The 15,278-nt window shown below is 43.1% G+C and overlaps 1 protein-coding gene across 7 annotated transcripts in view; it reads left to right on the top strand.

Annotated features, from left to right (window-relative positions):
* The first annotated feature begins 2,557 nt into the window (after positions 1-2,557).
* LOC139355046 (uncharacterized) overlaps positions 2,558-15,278 on the top strand; it is a 118,993-nt gene continuing 106,272 nt past the window's right edge. The window contains exon 1 of one of the 7 annotated variants that reach the window (XR_011605817.1): positions 2,558-2,917. Coding sequence is in view for 4 of the 7 variants with exons in the window: in XM_070999330.1 (XP_070855431.1) it covers positions 2,845-2,958 (114 nt within the window). In the remaining 3 variants the exon portion in view is untranslated. Of the gene's footprint in view, positions 2,959-4,792; positions 4,911-15,278 lie in introns of those variants that run through there. The other 6 variants (XR_011605816.1, XM_070999330.1, XM_070999328.1 and 3 more) reach the window with 6 other exon arrangements.

Here is a 15,278-nt window from a genome sequence, read left to right as displayed (position 1 = left end):
AAAACCCATATAAAGAAGTAACGGAGCAACCTCACGGATATTTACTTAATGATCTCACTCAGGGCATTAACGATCTCTTAGATCTTAAGATCTGACATTTTTAATTGAGAATATTCCGTGTGCTTTTCAAATGAAAATGGTTTACAAAAAGAGCTTAAATCGCTTAAAAGCGAACAAACATTTATTGTATGTTCTCAAATCCCATCTTAATGCTCTAAAAAAGGGCCCAAAGCGTACATTAAAAGCGTACATTATAAAATTGTTACAATTTTGAATAATAACAAAATAAGAGATTTCGAAAATGGCTCAAATTCGTCAAGATTTAAGTTACTATCAAAATAAAAAACGTAATAAATCATGGAATTTTCAAAATGAACAAAAAGCGAATCCTATTACAACCAGAACAACTAAATCCCAAACCACTGATTGGATTGATATAAAACCCAGCACATCAAAATCAACATCAAAGTACGATCACTCACGTCCGGAAAAATTTGAGTTCCCCGACTTACCACCTGAAAGTGGATTATGTAAATCACTGTGGTGGGGGCTTAAGCAACATCGGAAGTCTTTACATATCTCCGCATATAGTGCAACAAGGACGAGGAATCGGAAATTTTTTAGCGGTCTTTTTAATTACATAAAACCACATTTTTTTCGGGAATAACTGCTATAAAAAATCAGGCTGCTGAAACTGGTAAGGCTGTAATCAATGAATTTGGGAGAAAGCCTTTAAGAAATGTAATTCAAGAACAAAGTAAAATTGCTTTACAAAATCTTTATTATGCTACAAAATAAACTTCTGACTTTTTATTGTTAACTGTTACATTTCTCCTATTATGTTTAATTATTCGCAACTGGAGCAATTTAAAAAACAGTCTGCTGGTGCACAAAGAAATTAAAATTAAAATAAATGAAGTGTTCAACGAATGTTTTTATTAGTTTAAATTATAAGTTTAAGGCTTCCTTCTCGTTCCGCGGATGCTTCGCAATCTTTCCCGCGCCATCTGTAGTCCAGCTCCGAGTCCCAATAGGCTGGCCAATAATGGCTGGTAATGGCTCCTCCAGCTGTCCCTTAGCGGGCACCATATTTTCTCCTCCCTAAAGAAGCCAGCGCGTCTTTCATCTCCGCTTAAGCTGTCAAGTAGCTGGTGGAGGTGGAGTCCTCAATGGAGAGCTCCTCGGAAATCGAGCGGTGTCCCATGGTCCTTCCCACTGGGATTCTCTAGTGAATCTCCTCCAGCACTTCAACAATTTTCGGATTTACCCCGTTGTGGTATTGCTTCCTGTCGGTCAAGTCCCACAATAATGGGCAAAAGCTTGGATTATGTGTCCTTTTTCATCTGCACTGTTAGCCGTTTTTGGGGATTTTCTTCCATTTTTGATTTTTAAATTCCCCATCGCTTCTGCACGAACACTAGTTGAAAGTGTTACCAAATTTTTTTTTAATTACTAGTCTTACTGTCAAGCAGCTGGGTTTGCTGACAAACGGAAAATAAATTAATTGGAGCAAGAAATTAAATAGAATTAAATGGAATGTTTAACACAAATTTGTTTTGTTGTAAATTAAAAGTTTTGCGGATGCTTTGCTATCTTCTCCGCGCCATCTGCAATCCATTTCCGATTTCCAATATAATATCATGACCTTGCATCTTCGCAATGACTGGTAATAGCTTCTCCACCTGTCCCTTAGCGGGAGGCCTTTTTTCTCCTCATTATAGGAGCTGGCGCGTCCTCCACCTTCGTTTTAGCTGCCAACTACTGCTGGTGGTGGAGTCCAACGATACCCCAATGGGATTTTTTGGTTTCCACGCCGCTTCTGCACGAAACAGCCAAATATCAAATTCTTTGTTCCTTGCGCGCGGGCAACAACGAAATTTACTCATGAACACTTGCACTTTTTTCAGGTATTCCCTTAGCTCATCTGATTACAGCCGCACTGTCCTATTATTAGCTCGCGGTTTTCGTCGATGTGAGTACTAGACTTTTTTACATCATTCACACGGAGGGGTTTCTGATTCAGCGACCAAATACCGCTTCACCAACTTTTTTTTTATAAGAGCAGCTCAAGCAAACCTCTTAGTTGATTTATTTGTGCGGTCCTTTTTTATTTGGAGTTTCGGGATTATTTTAGACAAAATGCTTTTGGGCGCCTTTATATGGAAATTGTTATTGGTGCAGGACCAAGGAACCTTCCAACGGCCCGAAAATTAACAATTGATCCTGTAGTAGAAAGATATATTGGTATGTTTTTTTAAGGGAACGACCAACCTCCAGCTTACGTTATTTTTGGCAACACCTGGCACCTGTTGCGTAAATTCAAATCTCGTTTTTGATCATTTTCGACTGAGATTGCAAGTCCTCTCCTTTCGGATACGGTTAGCTTATACCGATCAGCTGTTCGCTTCAGCGATTTTATTTTTTAGAATAATTTTCTGTTGCGGAATTTGGTAACTGTTGCAGTAACTCACTCATTCTGAACAGTCTATAATTGTGCTGGATCTGGCGGTAAAAATTGGTAAATTCTTATTATGGTAAAATACTAAATTAGCATTACATCCTGGGAACAGCTGTTTTCAGTGGTGGCAGGCGTTTACATCTATCTGTTAGTCTCCACACTGCGACTTTGTTCCTTGTGTTCTTTATTACCTGATCAGTTGGTTTGGGTGGCATGTAGGCCCGATAAAAAGTTCCATTAAAATTTTGTAGAAATAGGGTGAAAAGCTTACACAACAAGTGCGTGCAAGTGTTTGTTGTAGGACAAAGCCAAAAGTAAAAAAATACAAAAGGAACACTTCTGTGGTGTCTTAACGGAAAAGCGGTCAAAAAAACAAACTGCATTAAATGTCTTCATCCGAAGTCAACATATCGCGCTTGCTGATCCTAGCGCAAAAATGTAACAACTTCTACCTAAAAGGTGAGAAATGCAGTATTCAATACCCGGTCTTTTGTTTAGAGGTAGGATGTGGTCGCGATATACATATACTACACTTCTATCGATTAGTTCCTTTGTTTATTTACATATCTACCATTTTGTTTGCCTATTCGTGCGAGTATATTGATTTGCCCTCCCGCAGTTCACTATGTATATAATTAGTTGACACAGTTGGATTCTTGCGCATCCATTCTTCATTAAGTACATTAAATGCCTTTACATATTTTACATACATATAATCGTTTGGAGTAAAAAAGTAAATGCTTTTGAATTGGCTAATGGCTTATTTTCCCACCTGCATACTTGTTTTCCATAAGCTTGCTTTTAAGAAAAGTAACAATTATGTAAGATTTATATATGTAAATATATATATATATACATATGTACATAAATACATATGTATGTGTGAGAAATATATATTTACCCAGTAGCCTTCCGAAAGGCCATTTAAAAACAATTGATTTGATAGTTAATTTACCGAATCCCTTAGCCATTTGAAATGATTGTTATGTCTCATGAGAAGATAAAGAAAAAACCCAGAAGTCATTTGGGATACCAAGATTCCGTTTTTCGACCCATAAATTGTAATATTCTTGACCTTTATTATCAGTTGGTTTGTTCTAGCTACAAAAAACTTGTACTTAGCACTTGAGATGGCCTTTCGGAAGGCTACTGGGTAAATATATAAACTTAGATCAGTGCTGAGTAGATCTGAGGGTTGTCATTATCCTTTAATGTGATCCTTTCGCCTCTCTGGCCACTTAAGGCTTTGTATCGTCCTATGTTCCTTGTATTTTTGTGTGGTTAGAGTCGTTTAGAACGCTATAAAAGGCTTCCAATGATAACAACAAAAAAACATCAGCCAAATCGATTTAACGAAATAGTTATTAAAAACACAAGTGTGCCTAGACTTTTGTTCGGCAAAGTATGCTCATTTTATGGTTATATCTCAATGATACAAAATTAACTTGATTATTAAATATTCCCTTTATCCAAAATAATTTTGTAGAATAATATAATACATTTATAGAGGAAGAAAAGCGCACTTGAATTTTACAATTAGCAACCAACAGTTAAGTTCGGCACTGTAGGTACAATGTACAGTGGCTCACAGCTTTATCTTTTAGTGCCCAAGACCGACCTTCCATTACAGAGGGTATAATGATTTCAGTCAGGAGTTTGCAGCGCAGTGACCGACCCCATAAAGTAAACGCATACACTAGTCGATATAAGCAAAAACCCCATTAGATTTGGTCTGTTTTTGGGTTATTTTCATATTTTTGAACACGGACACAACATTTTGGCTGTTCACTGAAATAGCAGTTTTTTTTTTTTTCTTCCAGGAAATGTCCCGAAAATGTTTGTAATTTGGTGAAAATTGGTTTTAATGAAGACCAATATTATAAATTGAACCAAATACACTATAACTATAGAAAAAAATAAACTTTAGTGGGTAGAGGACCTCATTGCTTCAAGGGAGAAAGGAAAAAATGATTGAACTTAGAAAGGAGGGCAAAACGTATCAATATATTCAGTGCCCCTTAAAATGTCCAGCCAATATGGTTCACAATGCCATAAATTATGATCCCAAGCCCGAAAAACGTTATGCGATACGGAAAACCACAATTGTATAGGACGTACGCAAAGTGCGCTTCAGCAAGGCTTATCCTTTTGCATCCTGTAGGACTAAAAAAGCGGATCTGAGCTTGGGAATCAGTGATGGCACTATTCTCCGAGGTAGATGAAATTTGAATGCTAGAAGTCCACGAAAGGAGCCTTTACTTGGTAAAAGACACCCCAAAGATAGGTTGAAGTTTGCCAAATGCCACTTGAACCAGCCACTTTCAAAAGGTCGACTTATCCTTTGGACAGATGAGTCTTAGCTGGTGTTTTTTGGTGGAACAGGTTCAAAATAGTATTTTCGTCGACCACCGAACAACGAGTACCACACAAACCATACGCTCAAAACTGTTAGGTAGGTGGCCTTAAAATCATGGTATGGGCATTTTTCTTTTACAGCGGTGTGGGCCCCGTACGTTCGATCGATGGGATCATGGAACAACATGATTACGTAAATATACTGAGAAATGTTAGCCTGTAATAGCCATTAAAGGCTATACAAAAAAATATATATAAATATATATATAATCAAATCGATATTTAGTAGGATTAAGTTATTTATGAGCCATATTGAATTTTATCATATTTTTCTTTTAAGACTGCTATTTCAATAAACACCATAGTTCAGTCTTTCTATTTTTTTATTATCCATATTTGCTAAGATATTGAAGTACCCAACAGGGAAAAACAGCAAAATTATTTAAAAACAAATAGTTTAAACTGTTGTATCTAAGTTTTGTCTCAATGTTGTGTTTATATTAGTGTTTTTCGATTTTATACGTGGAGGTTGTATGCACTGCTATTTCAATGAACACAGCTGTAAGAAGGATCAAGCTGGAAAAATAATGAACATTTTTTGTTAAACTATAGCTTTGTTGTTTTTTTGCATATTATTTTCTACTCTAAGGAATATATTTTTTAATACTTCAGAATTTTGAATTAAATTTTAAAAATTTGACGACTATATCATATAGCTGCAATAGGAACGATCGTATATGTAATGGGAAAATAGTAGGATATTCGTTATTTGTTTTACCCTTTACTGGTAGAGTAAAAGAGTATACTAGATTCGTCGGAAAGTATGTAACAGGTAGTAGGAAGCGTTTCCAACCCTATAAAGTATATATATGTGTTAGTGAAAACACCCGATTTGCTGCAAGCTGAGTAACGTTTATCGTTTTTTCTTGTTTATCATATTCTCTTCTACTCCGGTATAAAGATTGTATTCTTTATTTCATTATTACGAAAAATTGAAAAAAATAACGGACTACTATATTATATAGTTGCCATAGGAAGCCTAGCAAAATTATGCCCGTGCATCAGTGCACATTTTCCCAGCCCAACCCTTTCATTTTAAGAGATCAGTATCAATGGAATATTGACATTAGCCTGTCGATACAAAGATTTACAAAGATTGATGACAACTACTCAGCACAGATCAACGTTTAAGATACTAAAAACTTTGGAAGGAATAATAGCCCAATTGAATTTCGAAAGGCCCTGCAAAGTTCAAAGTACCAGTTTAAGGCAGCTAAAAAAAATTATTGATTTTAAAGTTTTATTTATTGGGTCAATTAGTCAGGAAAGGATTATTATATCACACGTGGAGGTGAAAAGGAAACAGTAGTCGATCAGTATACCTACACACCGTCTTTCGATAAAAAATAGCTGTGTTCTTGACCGTTATAATCAGATGGTTTTTATACCCGTTACTCGTAGAGTAAAAGGGTATACTAGATTCGTCGGAAAGTATGTAACAGGCAGAAGCCAAATCGATCTAACCATGTCCGTCTGTCCGGATGAACGCTGAGATTTTGGAAACTATAAAAGCCAAGCTATTGAGATTTGGCATGCAGATTCCGGCCACGAACACTTTAACGCCCAAAAACCGCCCAAAACTGTGGCTCCTACAGTTTTGATGCTAGAGTAAAAGCTTTAACTGAAATGAATTGTTCTTATCAATACCTATTGATTGACTTAAAAAAAAGTTTGTCACACCCACTTCAACGCCCACAAGCCGCCCACAAACTTAAAAAAATCGTAAAAATGAACGCGGATATCTCGAAAAATATCACAGATAGAGAACTGGGATTTCAAATTTAGACTCCGTAGCCTTGAGCGCAGCGCAAGTTTGTTACGCGAATATGCCACGCCCACAAACCGCCCAAACCTGTGGCGCCCACAGTTTTTATGCTAGATAAAAAATGTTAACTGAAATGTAATAGTCTCGTCAATACCTATCGATTGATCTAAAAAAAAGTTTGCCACGCCCACTCTAACGCCCATAACGCTTAAATCTGTCGCCCACATAGCCATATATTGAGATCAGGTGTAGGTGGCTCATTTCAGTCTCGCTTTGCTGCTTGCATATCTCCATTTCCCTTTTGTCCCTTTAGCTGAGTAACAGGTATATGTTTTAACTACAAAATACTAACACGGCCTTTCAGACGGCTATCAGGTGAATATTCGTGCCAACATACTAAACTTTTATCTCTGTTAAGTAGATCTTAGGGTTGTCATAATCCGTTTATGTGATCCTTTCGGCTCCCTAGCCTCTGACCTGGATAGATGGGTATTCAAAAGAAAAAAATCTCATTAACACTCACAAAAGCTATAAAAATGCAGGGGGACAGACACAGACCTTAGCGCTGAAAGCGATTGTGAGCGTTAGAAAGAGCGTGGCACATTCGGATAACAAACTAGCGCCGAGCTATGAAATATACATCTGAAATCCCAATTCTCTAGCTTTTATATTTCCGATCGACTCGCCTTTTGTTCAATAACACGGGTACACAGCCAAAAATTTTCAACGAATCATTTCCAGTTTTCCATGAAAATTGGATCCTCCTGAGTAAAAATCCCATAGGAACTTGTGTTCTGTCACCTACAGGTCCCGCGTTATAGCTAAGAATACAAAAAATCGATGTTTGTCCACATATTGAATTATTTGGCCTACGTCATTTGTTAGGTTAGGTAGGAGTGGTTGGAGATTAGATACTAATCCCCACACTCAGGCCACATTGGGCCCCTTGTGATACCACATGATATCTGATTAGATCCTTTTCCCTAGCTCATGGGTTATTTGCTTTCGCGAAGTATTTTGTTCTCCTTGGGAAACATAAGATCTTTTGGATGCTTACGCCCTGAATGGATGCAAGGTTCGGAAGAGTGTGGCTACCTAGAGTTTGAAAACGCTTTAGGTTATGCGCTGGGCAGAACCATATGAGGTGTTCGATGCTCTCCTCTTCGTCTATTTGTTTGCAGCTGCGGCAGAAGTCGTGGTTACTGAGTTCCAGCCTGTGCGCATGAGTCCCTATAAGACAGTGGCCCGTGAGGGCATTTAGGAGAGTGGAGATGTCCTCCTGCTACATTGTAGGAGAGTTTTTGTTCTTTTCGAGTTGTAGTTTGGCCATGTGAGTCTAGAATTGTGGCAAGTTGAGATTGAGTTCCAACGGTTGTTTGAAAGTGTGTACAGTCTCTGCCTGAAATGGAGCTTGCAGGTAGCCATGGGCTACCCACCGTGTTCTTATCACGAAGGATGTCGGCGGTTGTCCCTTGTCTTGCTAGCTCGTCTGCTAAGCAGTTGCCCTCAATATTGCGATGTCCAGGCACCCAGATGATGTTGATTCTCGGTTGAGTGGCCATCTAATTAAGAGATTTGCGGCATTCAGAGATTGTTTTTGAGTTCGTTGTGTAGGAGTCGAGGGCCCTGAGGGCTGCTTGACTATCCGAGAAGATGAAAATATCTATGTCATGATGTACTGACGTGTCCAGGTGGGTCATGGCTTCCTGAATTGCCATGACTTCCTCTTGGAAAACACTACAGTGGTTTGGTACGCGGAATTAGACTTTTATGTCTAGTTCCGGGGAGAAGACTCCGGCGTTGACGGCGTTTTCGAATTGGTGTGGGAGGTTGTCCCAGTCTGTACGGGTGGGTGGGAAGATCTTATAAATTCTTTCGAAGTTGACTATGGGTGGAACGTAGTCTGTACTACGTAGTAAGGATGTATGTTTTGATAGGATATTGGAGTGACCCGTAGAGCCTGTTGTCCATGCCGCTGCTTCGCGGAGCCTCAGCCTGTTGCAGATCCCCAGCTTTTGGCAAGTAGGTCCAGGGTTTGGAGGTCCAGAATTGTGTTTTAAGCTTTAGTGGCGGTGGTGCGAAGCGCCCCACTGATGCAGAGTTCAGCGCTTCTTTGGATCTTGTAAAGGATCCGGAGGATGCAATTCTTTTCTAGGGAATGCCTCCATACAATGTTTCCGTAGAGGAGAATGGGCCTGACTATTGCAGTGTATAGCCATTGAACTGTCATGGGGGAGAAGCCCCACTTCCTCCCTATGGCTTTTTTACAAGCGAAGAGGGCTGTGGCCGCTTTGCGTGTGCGATCTAGGATGTTATCTGTCCAGAGGAGCTTTTTGTCAGGGATGACACCTAGGCACTTTGCGTGGTTGCTAAAGGTTAAGCGCGTTTGGTGTAGTTTTGGGAGAGTTAGATTTGGTACCTTATACTTCCTTGTAAAGAGAACTAATTCGGTCTTTTCTAGTTCCCAGTCCACAGACAGCCGTCCACCGGGAGAGGGTGGATAAGGCTGTGTCCATTAGATTGCGGGAATTTTCCCTGCAGTAGGATATCCACGTCGTCCGAGTAGGCCACAACTTTAGTGACCGCCTCTTCTAGAAGTGATAGCAGTTTGTTCACCACGCTGCCAGAGTATTACTTATTGCGGAAACCTCTCTCTATACTCTATACTAGAGAGTGGAGGGCGGAATCTGTTGATCTACCCTTTCGGTACGCGTGCTATGCGTCAGAGAGTAGGCTTTGGTCGATGGTTAGCCTGATATGGGATCAATTAACCTTTCCAGGGTCTTCATCAAGATGGAAGAGAGACTACTCGGGTGGAAGTCCATTGGGTTGGTGTGGGAGGGTTTGCCGGCTTTCGGTATAAAAATTACCTTAACGTCCAGCCACATTGTTGGAATATGGTTTAGAGCAAGGCAGCCGCGGAAGATGGCTGTCAGCCAGGGTAGGGAAATATCTAGTGTATGTTGTAGCTGGGCCGGGAAGAACCCATCTGGGCCGGGGGATTTGAAGGGCTTACTGAATGCGGCCAGGGTTCGAGATGTTGTCTATACTCTGGTCGTCTAAGTTCTCCTCTATGTACTACATGGGTGTTTTTAGGGAAGTGGGTGTCTAACAGTAGTTCAAGGGTTTCCTGACTGTTTTCCGTCCAGCTGTCAGCATTGGTTTTTAGATAGCCAATGGTTGCTGGAGATTTTGCTAAAATTCTTCTGAGTCTGGATACTTCCGCAGTAGATTCTATGCTACTGCAGAAATTAGCCCAAGCTCTTCGTTTTGATATTCTAATTTCCTTTTTGTATAGGCTTAGTTTTGTATGGTATAAATTCCAGTAAATTCCATAAAGTAAGTTCTACACTCTCTTTTGAGGTTCGCCAGGGTTGCGTTCCACCATGGGGGTTTGGGTTTTGCTTTGACTGTTCTGCTTGGGCAAGCCCTTTTTAAGGCCTCACCGCAGATATCAGTAAATGTGTTAACTAGGCTATCTAATTCTTGACCGTTTCGTACGTGCGTCGGTGGAGCGTGTAGGTTCCTGTTGAGGAAATTTTTGTAGTACCCTCAGTTGGTTAATCTTAGATTAATAATGTTCTCGGCGGGAGGACAGTCTAGAGTTGGCGTCCCCACCCAGGATGAGTTCCTTAGATGAGTGAGTATGTATGAGTTGTTGTGTGGTGATGTTTGGTAGTGGCCCTTCGTAGTCGTGAGCCAGATAGAATGATGCTATGGTGTGATGTGTGTTTTCGTTTAGCTCCAGTCAGTCTCCATTGCTCTTGAATGAGGACTACGTCTATGTTGCCTGTTGTCAGGCGGGTGAGGAGGGCAGCGGATGCTGCCTTGCTGTGGTGCAGGTTAATCTGCAGAAACTGCACCATCTTTGGGACCGTGGTCGGGCTGGGTACCCTTCGCTTCCTCCGCTATGTCCTGGAGGACAGTACGCCCTGGTCGGGTTGTGTCGTGAGTGCACAGCTGCTTGAGGCTCTCTGTCAGCTCCGAGTCGGTTGACACGTAGCCGGTGAGGGTGGCCTCCTCATGCTCCAATTCGTCGTCGCTCGGGGGTTCGTACGACGCACAGGCAGCCAAGTTGTCTGCCGCTAGCTTATCCGTGTCATAGACTCGCAGCTGCACCTTATCGAACCCTCGCTCTCGGTCGAGACGGGATGTCTGCCTCGCAAACTGCCAGCTTGGCCCCAGGGTAGACCTCCCCGACCTTGTTAATGGCAGCCTTATAAAGTGCTGCCGACCTCTCGTCTTCACAGGCGATCAACTTAACGTTGCCCTCTTCGTCTATCTGTTTGCAGCTGCGGCAGAAGTCGTGGTTACTGAGTTCCAGCCTGTGCGCACGAGTCCCTATAAGACAGTGGCCCGTGAGGGCATTTAGGAGAGTGGAGATGTCCTCCTGCTACATTGTAGGAGAGTTTTTGTTCTTTTCGAGTTGTAGTTTGGCCATGTGAGTCTAGAATTGTGGCAAGTTGAGATTGAGTTCCAACGGTTGTTTGAAAGTGTGTACAGTCTCTGCCTGAAATGGAGCTTGCAGGTAGCCATGGGCTACCCACCGTGTTCTTATCACGAAGGATGTCGGCGGTTGTCCCTTGTCTTGCTAGCTCGTCTGCTAAGCAGTTGCCCTCAATATTGCGATGTCCAGGCACCCAGATGATGTTGATTCTCGGTTGAGTGGCCATCTAATTAAGAGATTTGCGGCATTCAGAGATTGTTTTTGAGTTCGTTGTGTAGGAGTCGAGGGCCCTGAGGGCTGCTTGACTATCCGAGAAGATGAAAATATCTATGTCATGATGTACTGACGTGTCCAGGTGGGTCATGGCTTCCTGAATTGCCATGACTTCCTCTTGGAAAACACTACAGTGGTCTGGTACGCGGAATTAGACTTTTATGTCTAGTTCCGGGGAGAAGACTCCGGCGTTGACGGCGTTTTCGAATTGGTGTGGGAGGTTGTCCCAGTCTGTACGGGTGGGTGGGAAGATCTTATAAATTCTTTCGAAGTTGACTATGGGTGGAACGTAGTCTGTACTACGTAGTAAGGATGTATGTTTTGATAGGATATTGGAGTGACCCGTAGAGCCTGTTGTCCATGCCGCTGCTTCGCGGAGCCTCAGCCTGTTGCAGATCCCCAGCTTTTGGCAAGTAGGTCCAGAATTGTGTTTAAAGCTTTAGTGGCGGTGGTGCGAAGCGCCCCACTGATGCAGAGTTCAGCGCTTCTTTGGATCTTGTAAAGGATCCGGAGGATGCAATTCTTTTCTAGGGAATGCCTCCATACAATGTTTCCGTAGAGGAGAATGGGCCTGACTATTGCAGTGTATAGCCATTGAACTGTCATGGGGGAGAAGCCCCACTTCCTCCCTATGGCTTTTTTACAAGCGAAGAGGGCTGTGGCCGCTTTGTGTGTGCGATCTAGGATGTTATCTGTCCAGAGGAGCTTTTTGTCAGGGATGACACCTAGGCATTTTGCGTGGTTGCTAAAGGTTAAGCGCGTTTGGTGTAGTTTTGGGAGAGTTAGATTTGGTACCTTATACTTCCTTGTAAAGATAACTAATTCGGTCTTTTCTAGTTCCCAGTCCACAGACAGCCGTCCACCGGGAGAGGGTGGATAAGGCTGTGTCCATTAGATTGCAAAGAGTTTGCGGGAATTTTCCCTGCAGTAGGATATCCACGTCGTCCGCGTAGGCCACAACTTTAGTGACCGCCTCTTCTAGAAGTGATAGCAGTTTGTTCACCACGCTGCCAGAGTATTACTTATTGCGGAAACCTCTCTCTATACTCTATACTAGAGAGTGGAGGGCGGAATCTGTTGATCTACCCTTTCGGTACGCGTGCTATGCGTCAGAGAGTAGGCTTTGGTCGATGGTTAGCCTGATATGGGTATCAATTAACCTTTCCAGGGTCTTCATCAAGATGGAAGAGAGACTACTCGGGTGGAAGTCCATTGGGTTGGTGTGGGAGGGTTTGCCGGCTTTCGGTATAAAAATTACCTTAACGTCCAGCCACATTGTTGGAATATGGTTTAGAGCAAGGCAGCTGCGGAAGATGGCTGTCAGCCAGGGTAGGGAAATATCTAGTGTATGTTGTAGCTGGGCCGGGAAGAACCCATCTGGGCCGGGGGATTTGAAGGGCTTACTGAATGCGGCCAGGGTTCGAGATGTTGTCTATACTCTGGTCGTCTAAGTTCTCCTCTATGTAGAGGTCCTCAACTACATGGGTGTTTTTAGGGAAGTGGGTGTCTAACAGTAGTTCAAGGGTTTCCTGACTGTTTTCCGTCCAGCTGTCAGCATTGGTTTTTAGATAGCCAATGGTTGCTGGAGATTTTGCTAAAATTCTTCTGAGTCTGGATACTTCCGCAGTAGATTCTATGCTACTGCAGAAATTAGCCCAAGCTCTTCGTTTTGATATTCTAATTTCCTTTTTGTATAGGCTTAGTTTTGTATGGTATAAATTCCAGTAAATTCCATAAAGTAAGTTCTACACTCTCTTTTGAGGTTCGCCAGGGTTGCGTTCCACCACGGGGGTTTGGGTTTTGCTTTGACTGTTCTGCTTGGGCAAGCCCTTTTTAAGGCCTCACCGCAGATATCAGTAAATGTGTTAACTAGGCTATCTAATTCTTGACCGTTTCGTACGTGCGTCGGTGGAGCGTGTAGGTTCCTGTTGAGGAAATTTTTGTAGTACCCTCAGTTGGTTAATCTTAGATTAATAATGTTCTCGGCGGGAGGACAGTCTAGAGTTGGCGTCCCCACCCAGGATGAGTTCCTTAGATGAGTGAGTATGTATGAGTTGTTGTGTGGTGATGTTTGGTAGTGGCCCTTCGTAGTCGTGAGCCAGATAGAATGATGCTATGGTGTGATGTGTGTTTTCGTTTAGCTCCAGTCAGTCTCCATTGCTCTTGAATGAGGACTACGTCTATGTTGCCTGTTGTCAGGCGGGTGAGGAGGGCAGCGGATGCTGCCTTGCTGTGGTGCAGGTTAATCTGCAGAAACTGCACCATCTTTGGGACCGTGGTCGGGCTGGGTACCCTCCGCTTCCTCCGCTATGTCCTGGAGGACAGTACGCCCTGGTCGGGTTGTGTCGTGAGTGCACAGCTGCTTGAGGCTCTCTGTCAGCTCCGAGTCGGTTGACACGTAGCCGGTGAGGGTGGCCTCCTCATGCTCCAATTCGTCGTCGCTCGGGGGTTCGTACGACGCACAGGCAGCCAAGTTGTCTGCCGCTAGCTTATCCGTGTCATAGATTCGCAGCTGCACCTTATCGAACCCTCGCTCTCGGTCGAGACGGGATGTCTGCCTCGCAAACTGCCAGCTTGGCCCCAGGGTAGACCTCCCCGACCTTGTTAATGGCAGCCTTATAAAGTGCTGCCGACCTCTCGTCTTCACAGGCGATCAACTTAACGTTGCCCTCTTCGTCTATCTGTTTGCAGCTGCGGCAGAAGTCGTGGTTACTGAGTTCCAGCCTGTGCGCACGAGTCCCTATAAGACAGTGGCCCGTGAGGGCATTTAGGAGAGTGGAGATGTCCTCCTGCTACATTGTAGGAGAGTTTTTGTTCTTTTCGAGTTGTAGTTTGGCCATGTGAGTCTAGAATTGTGGCAAGTTGAGATTGAGTTCCAACGGTTGTTTGAAAGTGTGTACAGTCTCTGCCTGAAATGGAGCTTGCAGGTAGCCATGGGCTACCCACCGTGTTCTTATCACGAAGGATGTCGGCGGTTGTCCCTTGTCTTGCTAGCTCGTCTGCTAAGCAGTTGCCCTCAATATTGCGATGTCCAGGCACCCAGATGATGTTGATTCTCGGTTGAGTGGCCATCTAATTAAGAGATTTGCGGCATTCAGAGATTGTTTTTGAGTTCGTTGTGTAGGAGTCGAGGGCCCTGAGGGCTGCTTGACTATCCGAGAAGATGAAAATATCTATGTCATGTTGTACTGACGTGTCCAGGTGGGTCATGGCTTCCTGAATTGCCATGACTTCCTCTTGGAAAACACTACAGTGGTCTGGTACGCGGAATTAGACTTTTATGTCTAGTTCCGGGGAGAAGACTCCGGCGTTGACGGCGTTTTCGAATTGGTGTGGGAGGTTGTCCCAGTCTGTACGGGTGGGTGGGAAGATCTTATAAATTCTTTCGAAGTTGACTATGGGTGGAACGTAGTCTGTACTACGTAGTAAGGATGTATGTTTTGATAGGATATTGGAGTGACCCGTAGAGCCTGTTGTCCATGCCGCTGCTTCGCGGAGCCTCAGCCTGTTGCAGATCCCCAGCTTTTGGCAAGTAGGTCCAGAATTGTGTTTAAAGCTTTAGTGGCGGTGGTGCGAAGCGCCCCACTGATGCAGAGTTCAGCGCTTCTTTGGATCTTGCAAAGGATCCGGAGGATGCAATTCTTTTCTAGGGAATGCCTCCATACAATGTTTCCGTAGAGGAGAATGGGCCTGACTATTGCAGTGTATAGCCATTGAACTGTCATGGGGGAGAAGCCCCACTTCCTCCCTATGGCTTTTTTACAAGCGAAGAGGGCTGTGGCCGCTTTGCGTGTGCGATCTAGGATGTTATCTGTCCAGAGGAGCTTTTTGTCAGGGATGACACCTAGGCACTTTGCGTGGTTTCTAAAGGTTAAGCGCGTTTGGTGTAGTTTTGTGAGAGTTAGATTTGGTACCTTATA

Source organism: Drosophila suzukii, unplaced genomic scaffold (genome assembly GCF_043229965.1).
Source record: "Drosophila suzukii unplaced genomic scaffold, CBGP_Dsuzu_IsoJpt1.0 scf_7, whole genome shotgun sequence".
In the NCBI taxonomy this organism is placed as follows: domain Eukaryota; kingdom Metazoa; phylum Arthropoda; class Insecta; order Diptera; family Drosophilidae; genus Drosophila; species Drosophila suzukii.
This window is presented reverse-complemented; position numbering and strand designations above follow the sequence as displayed.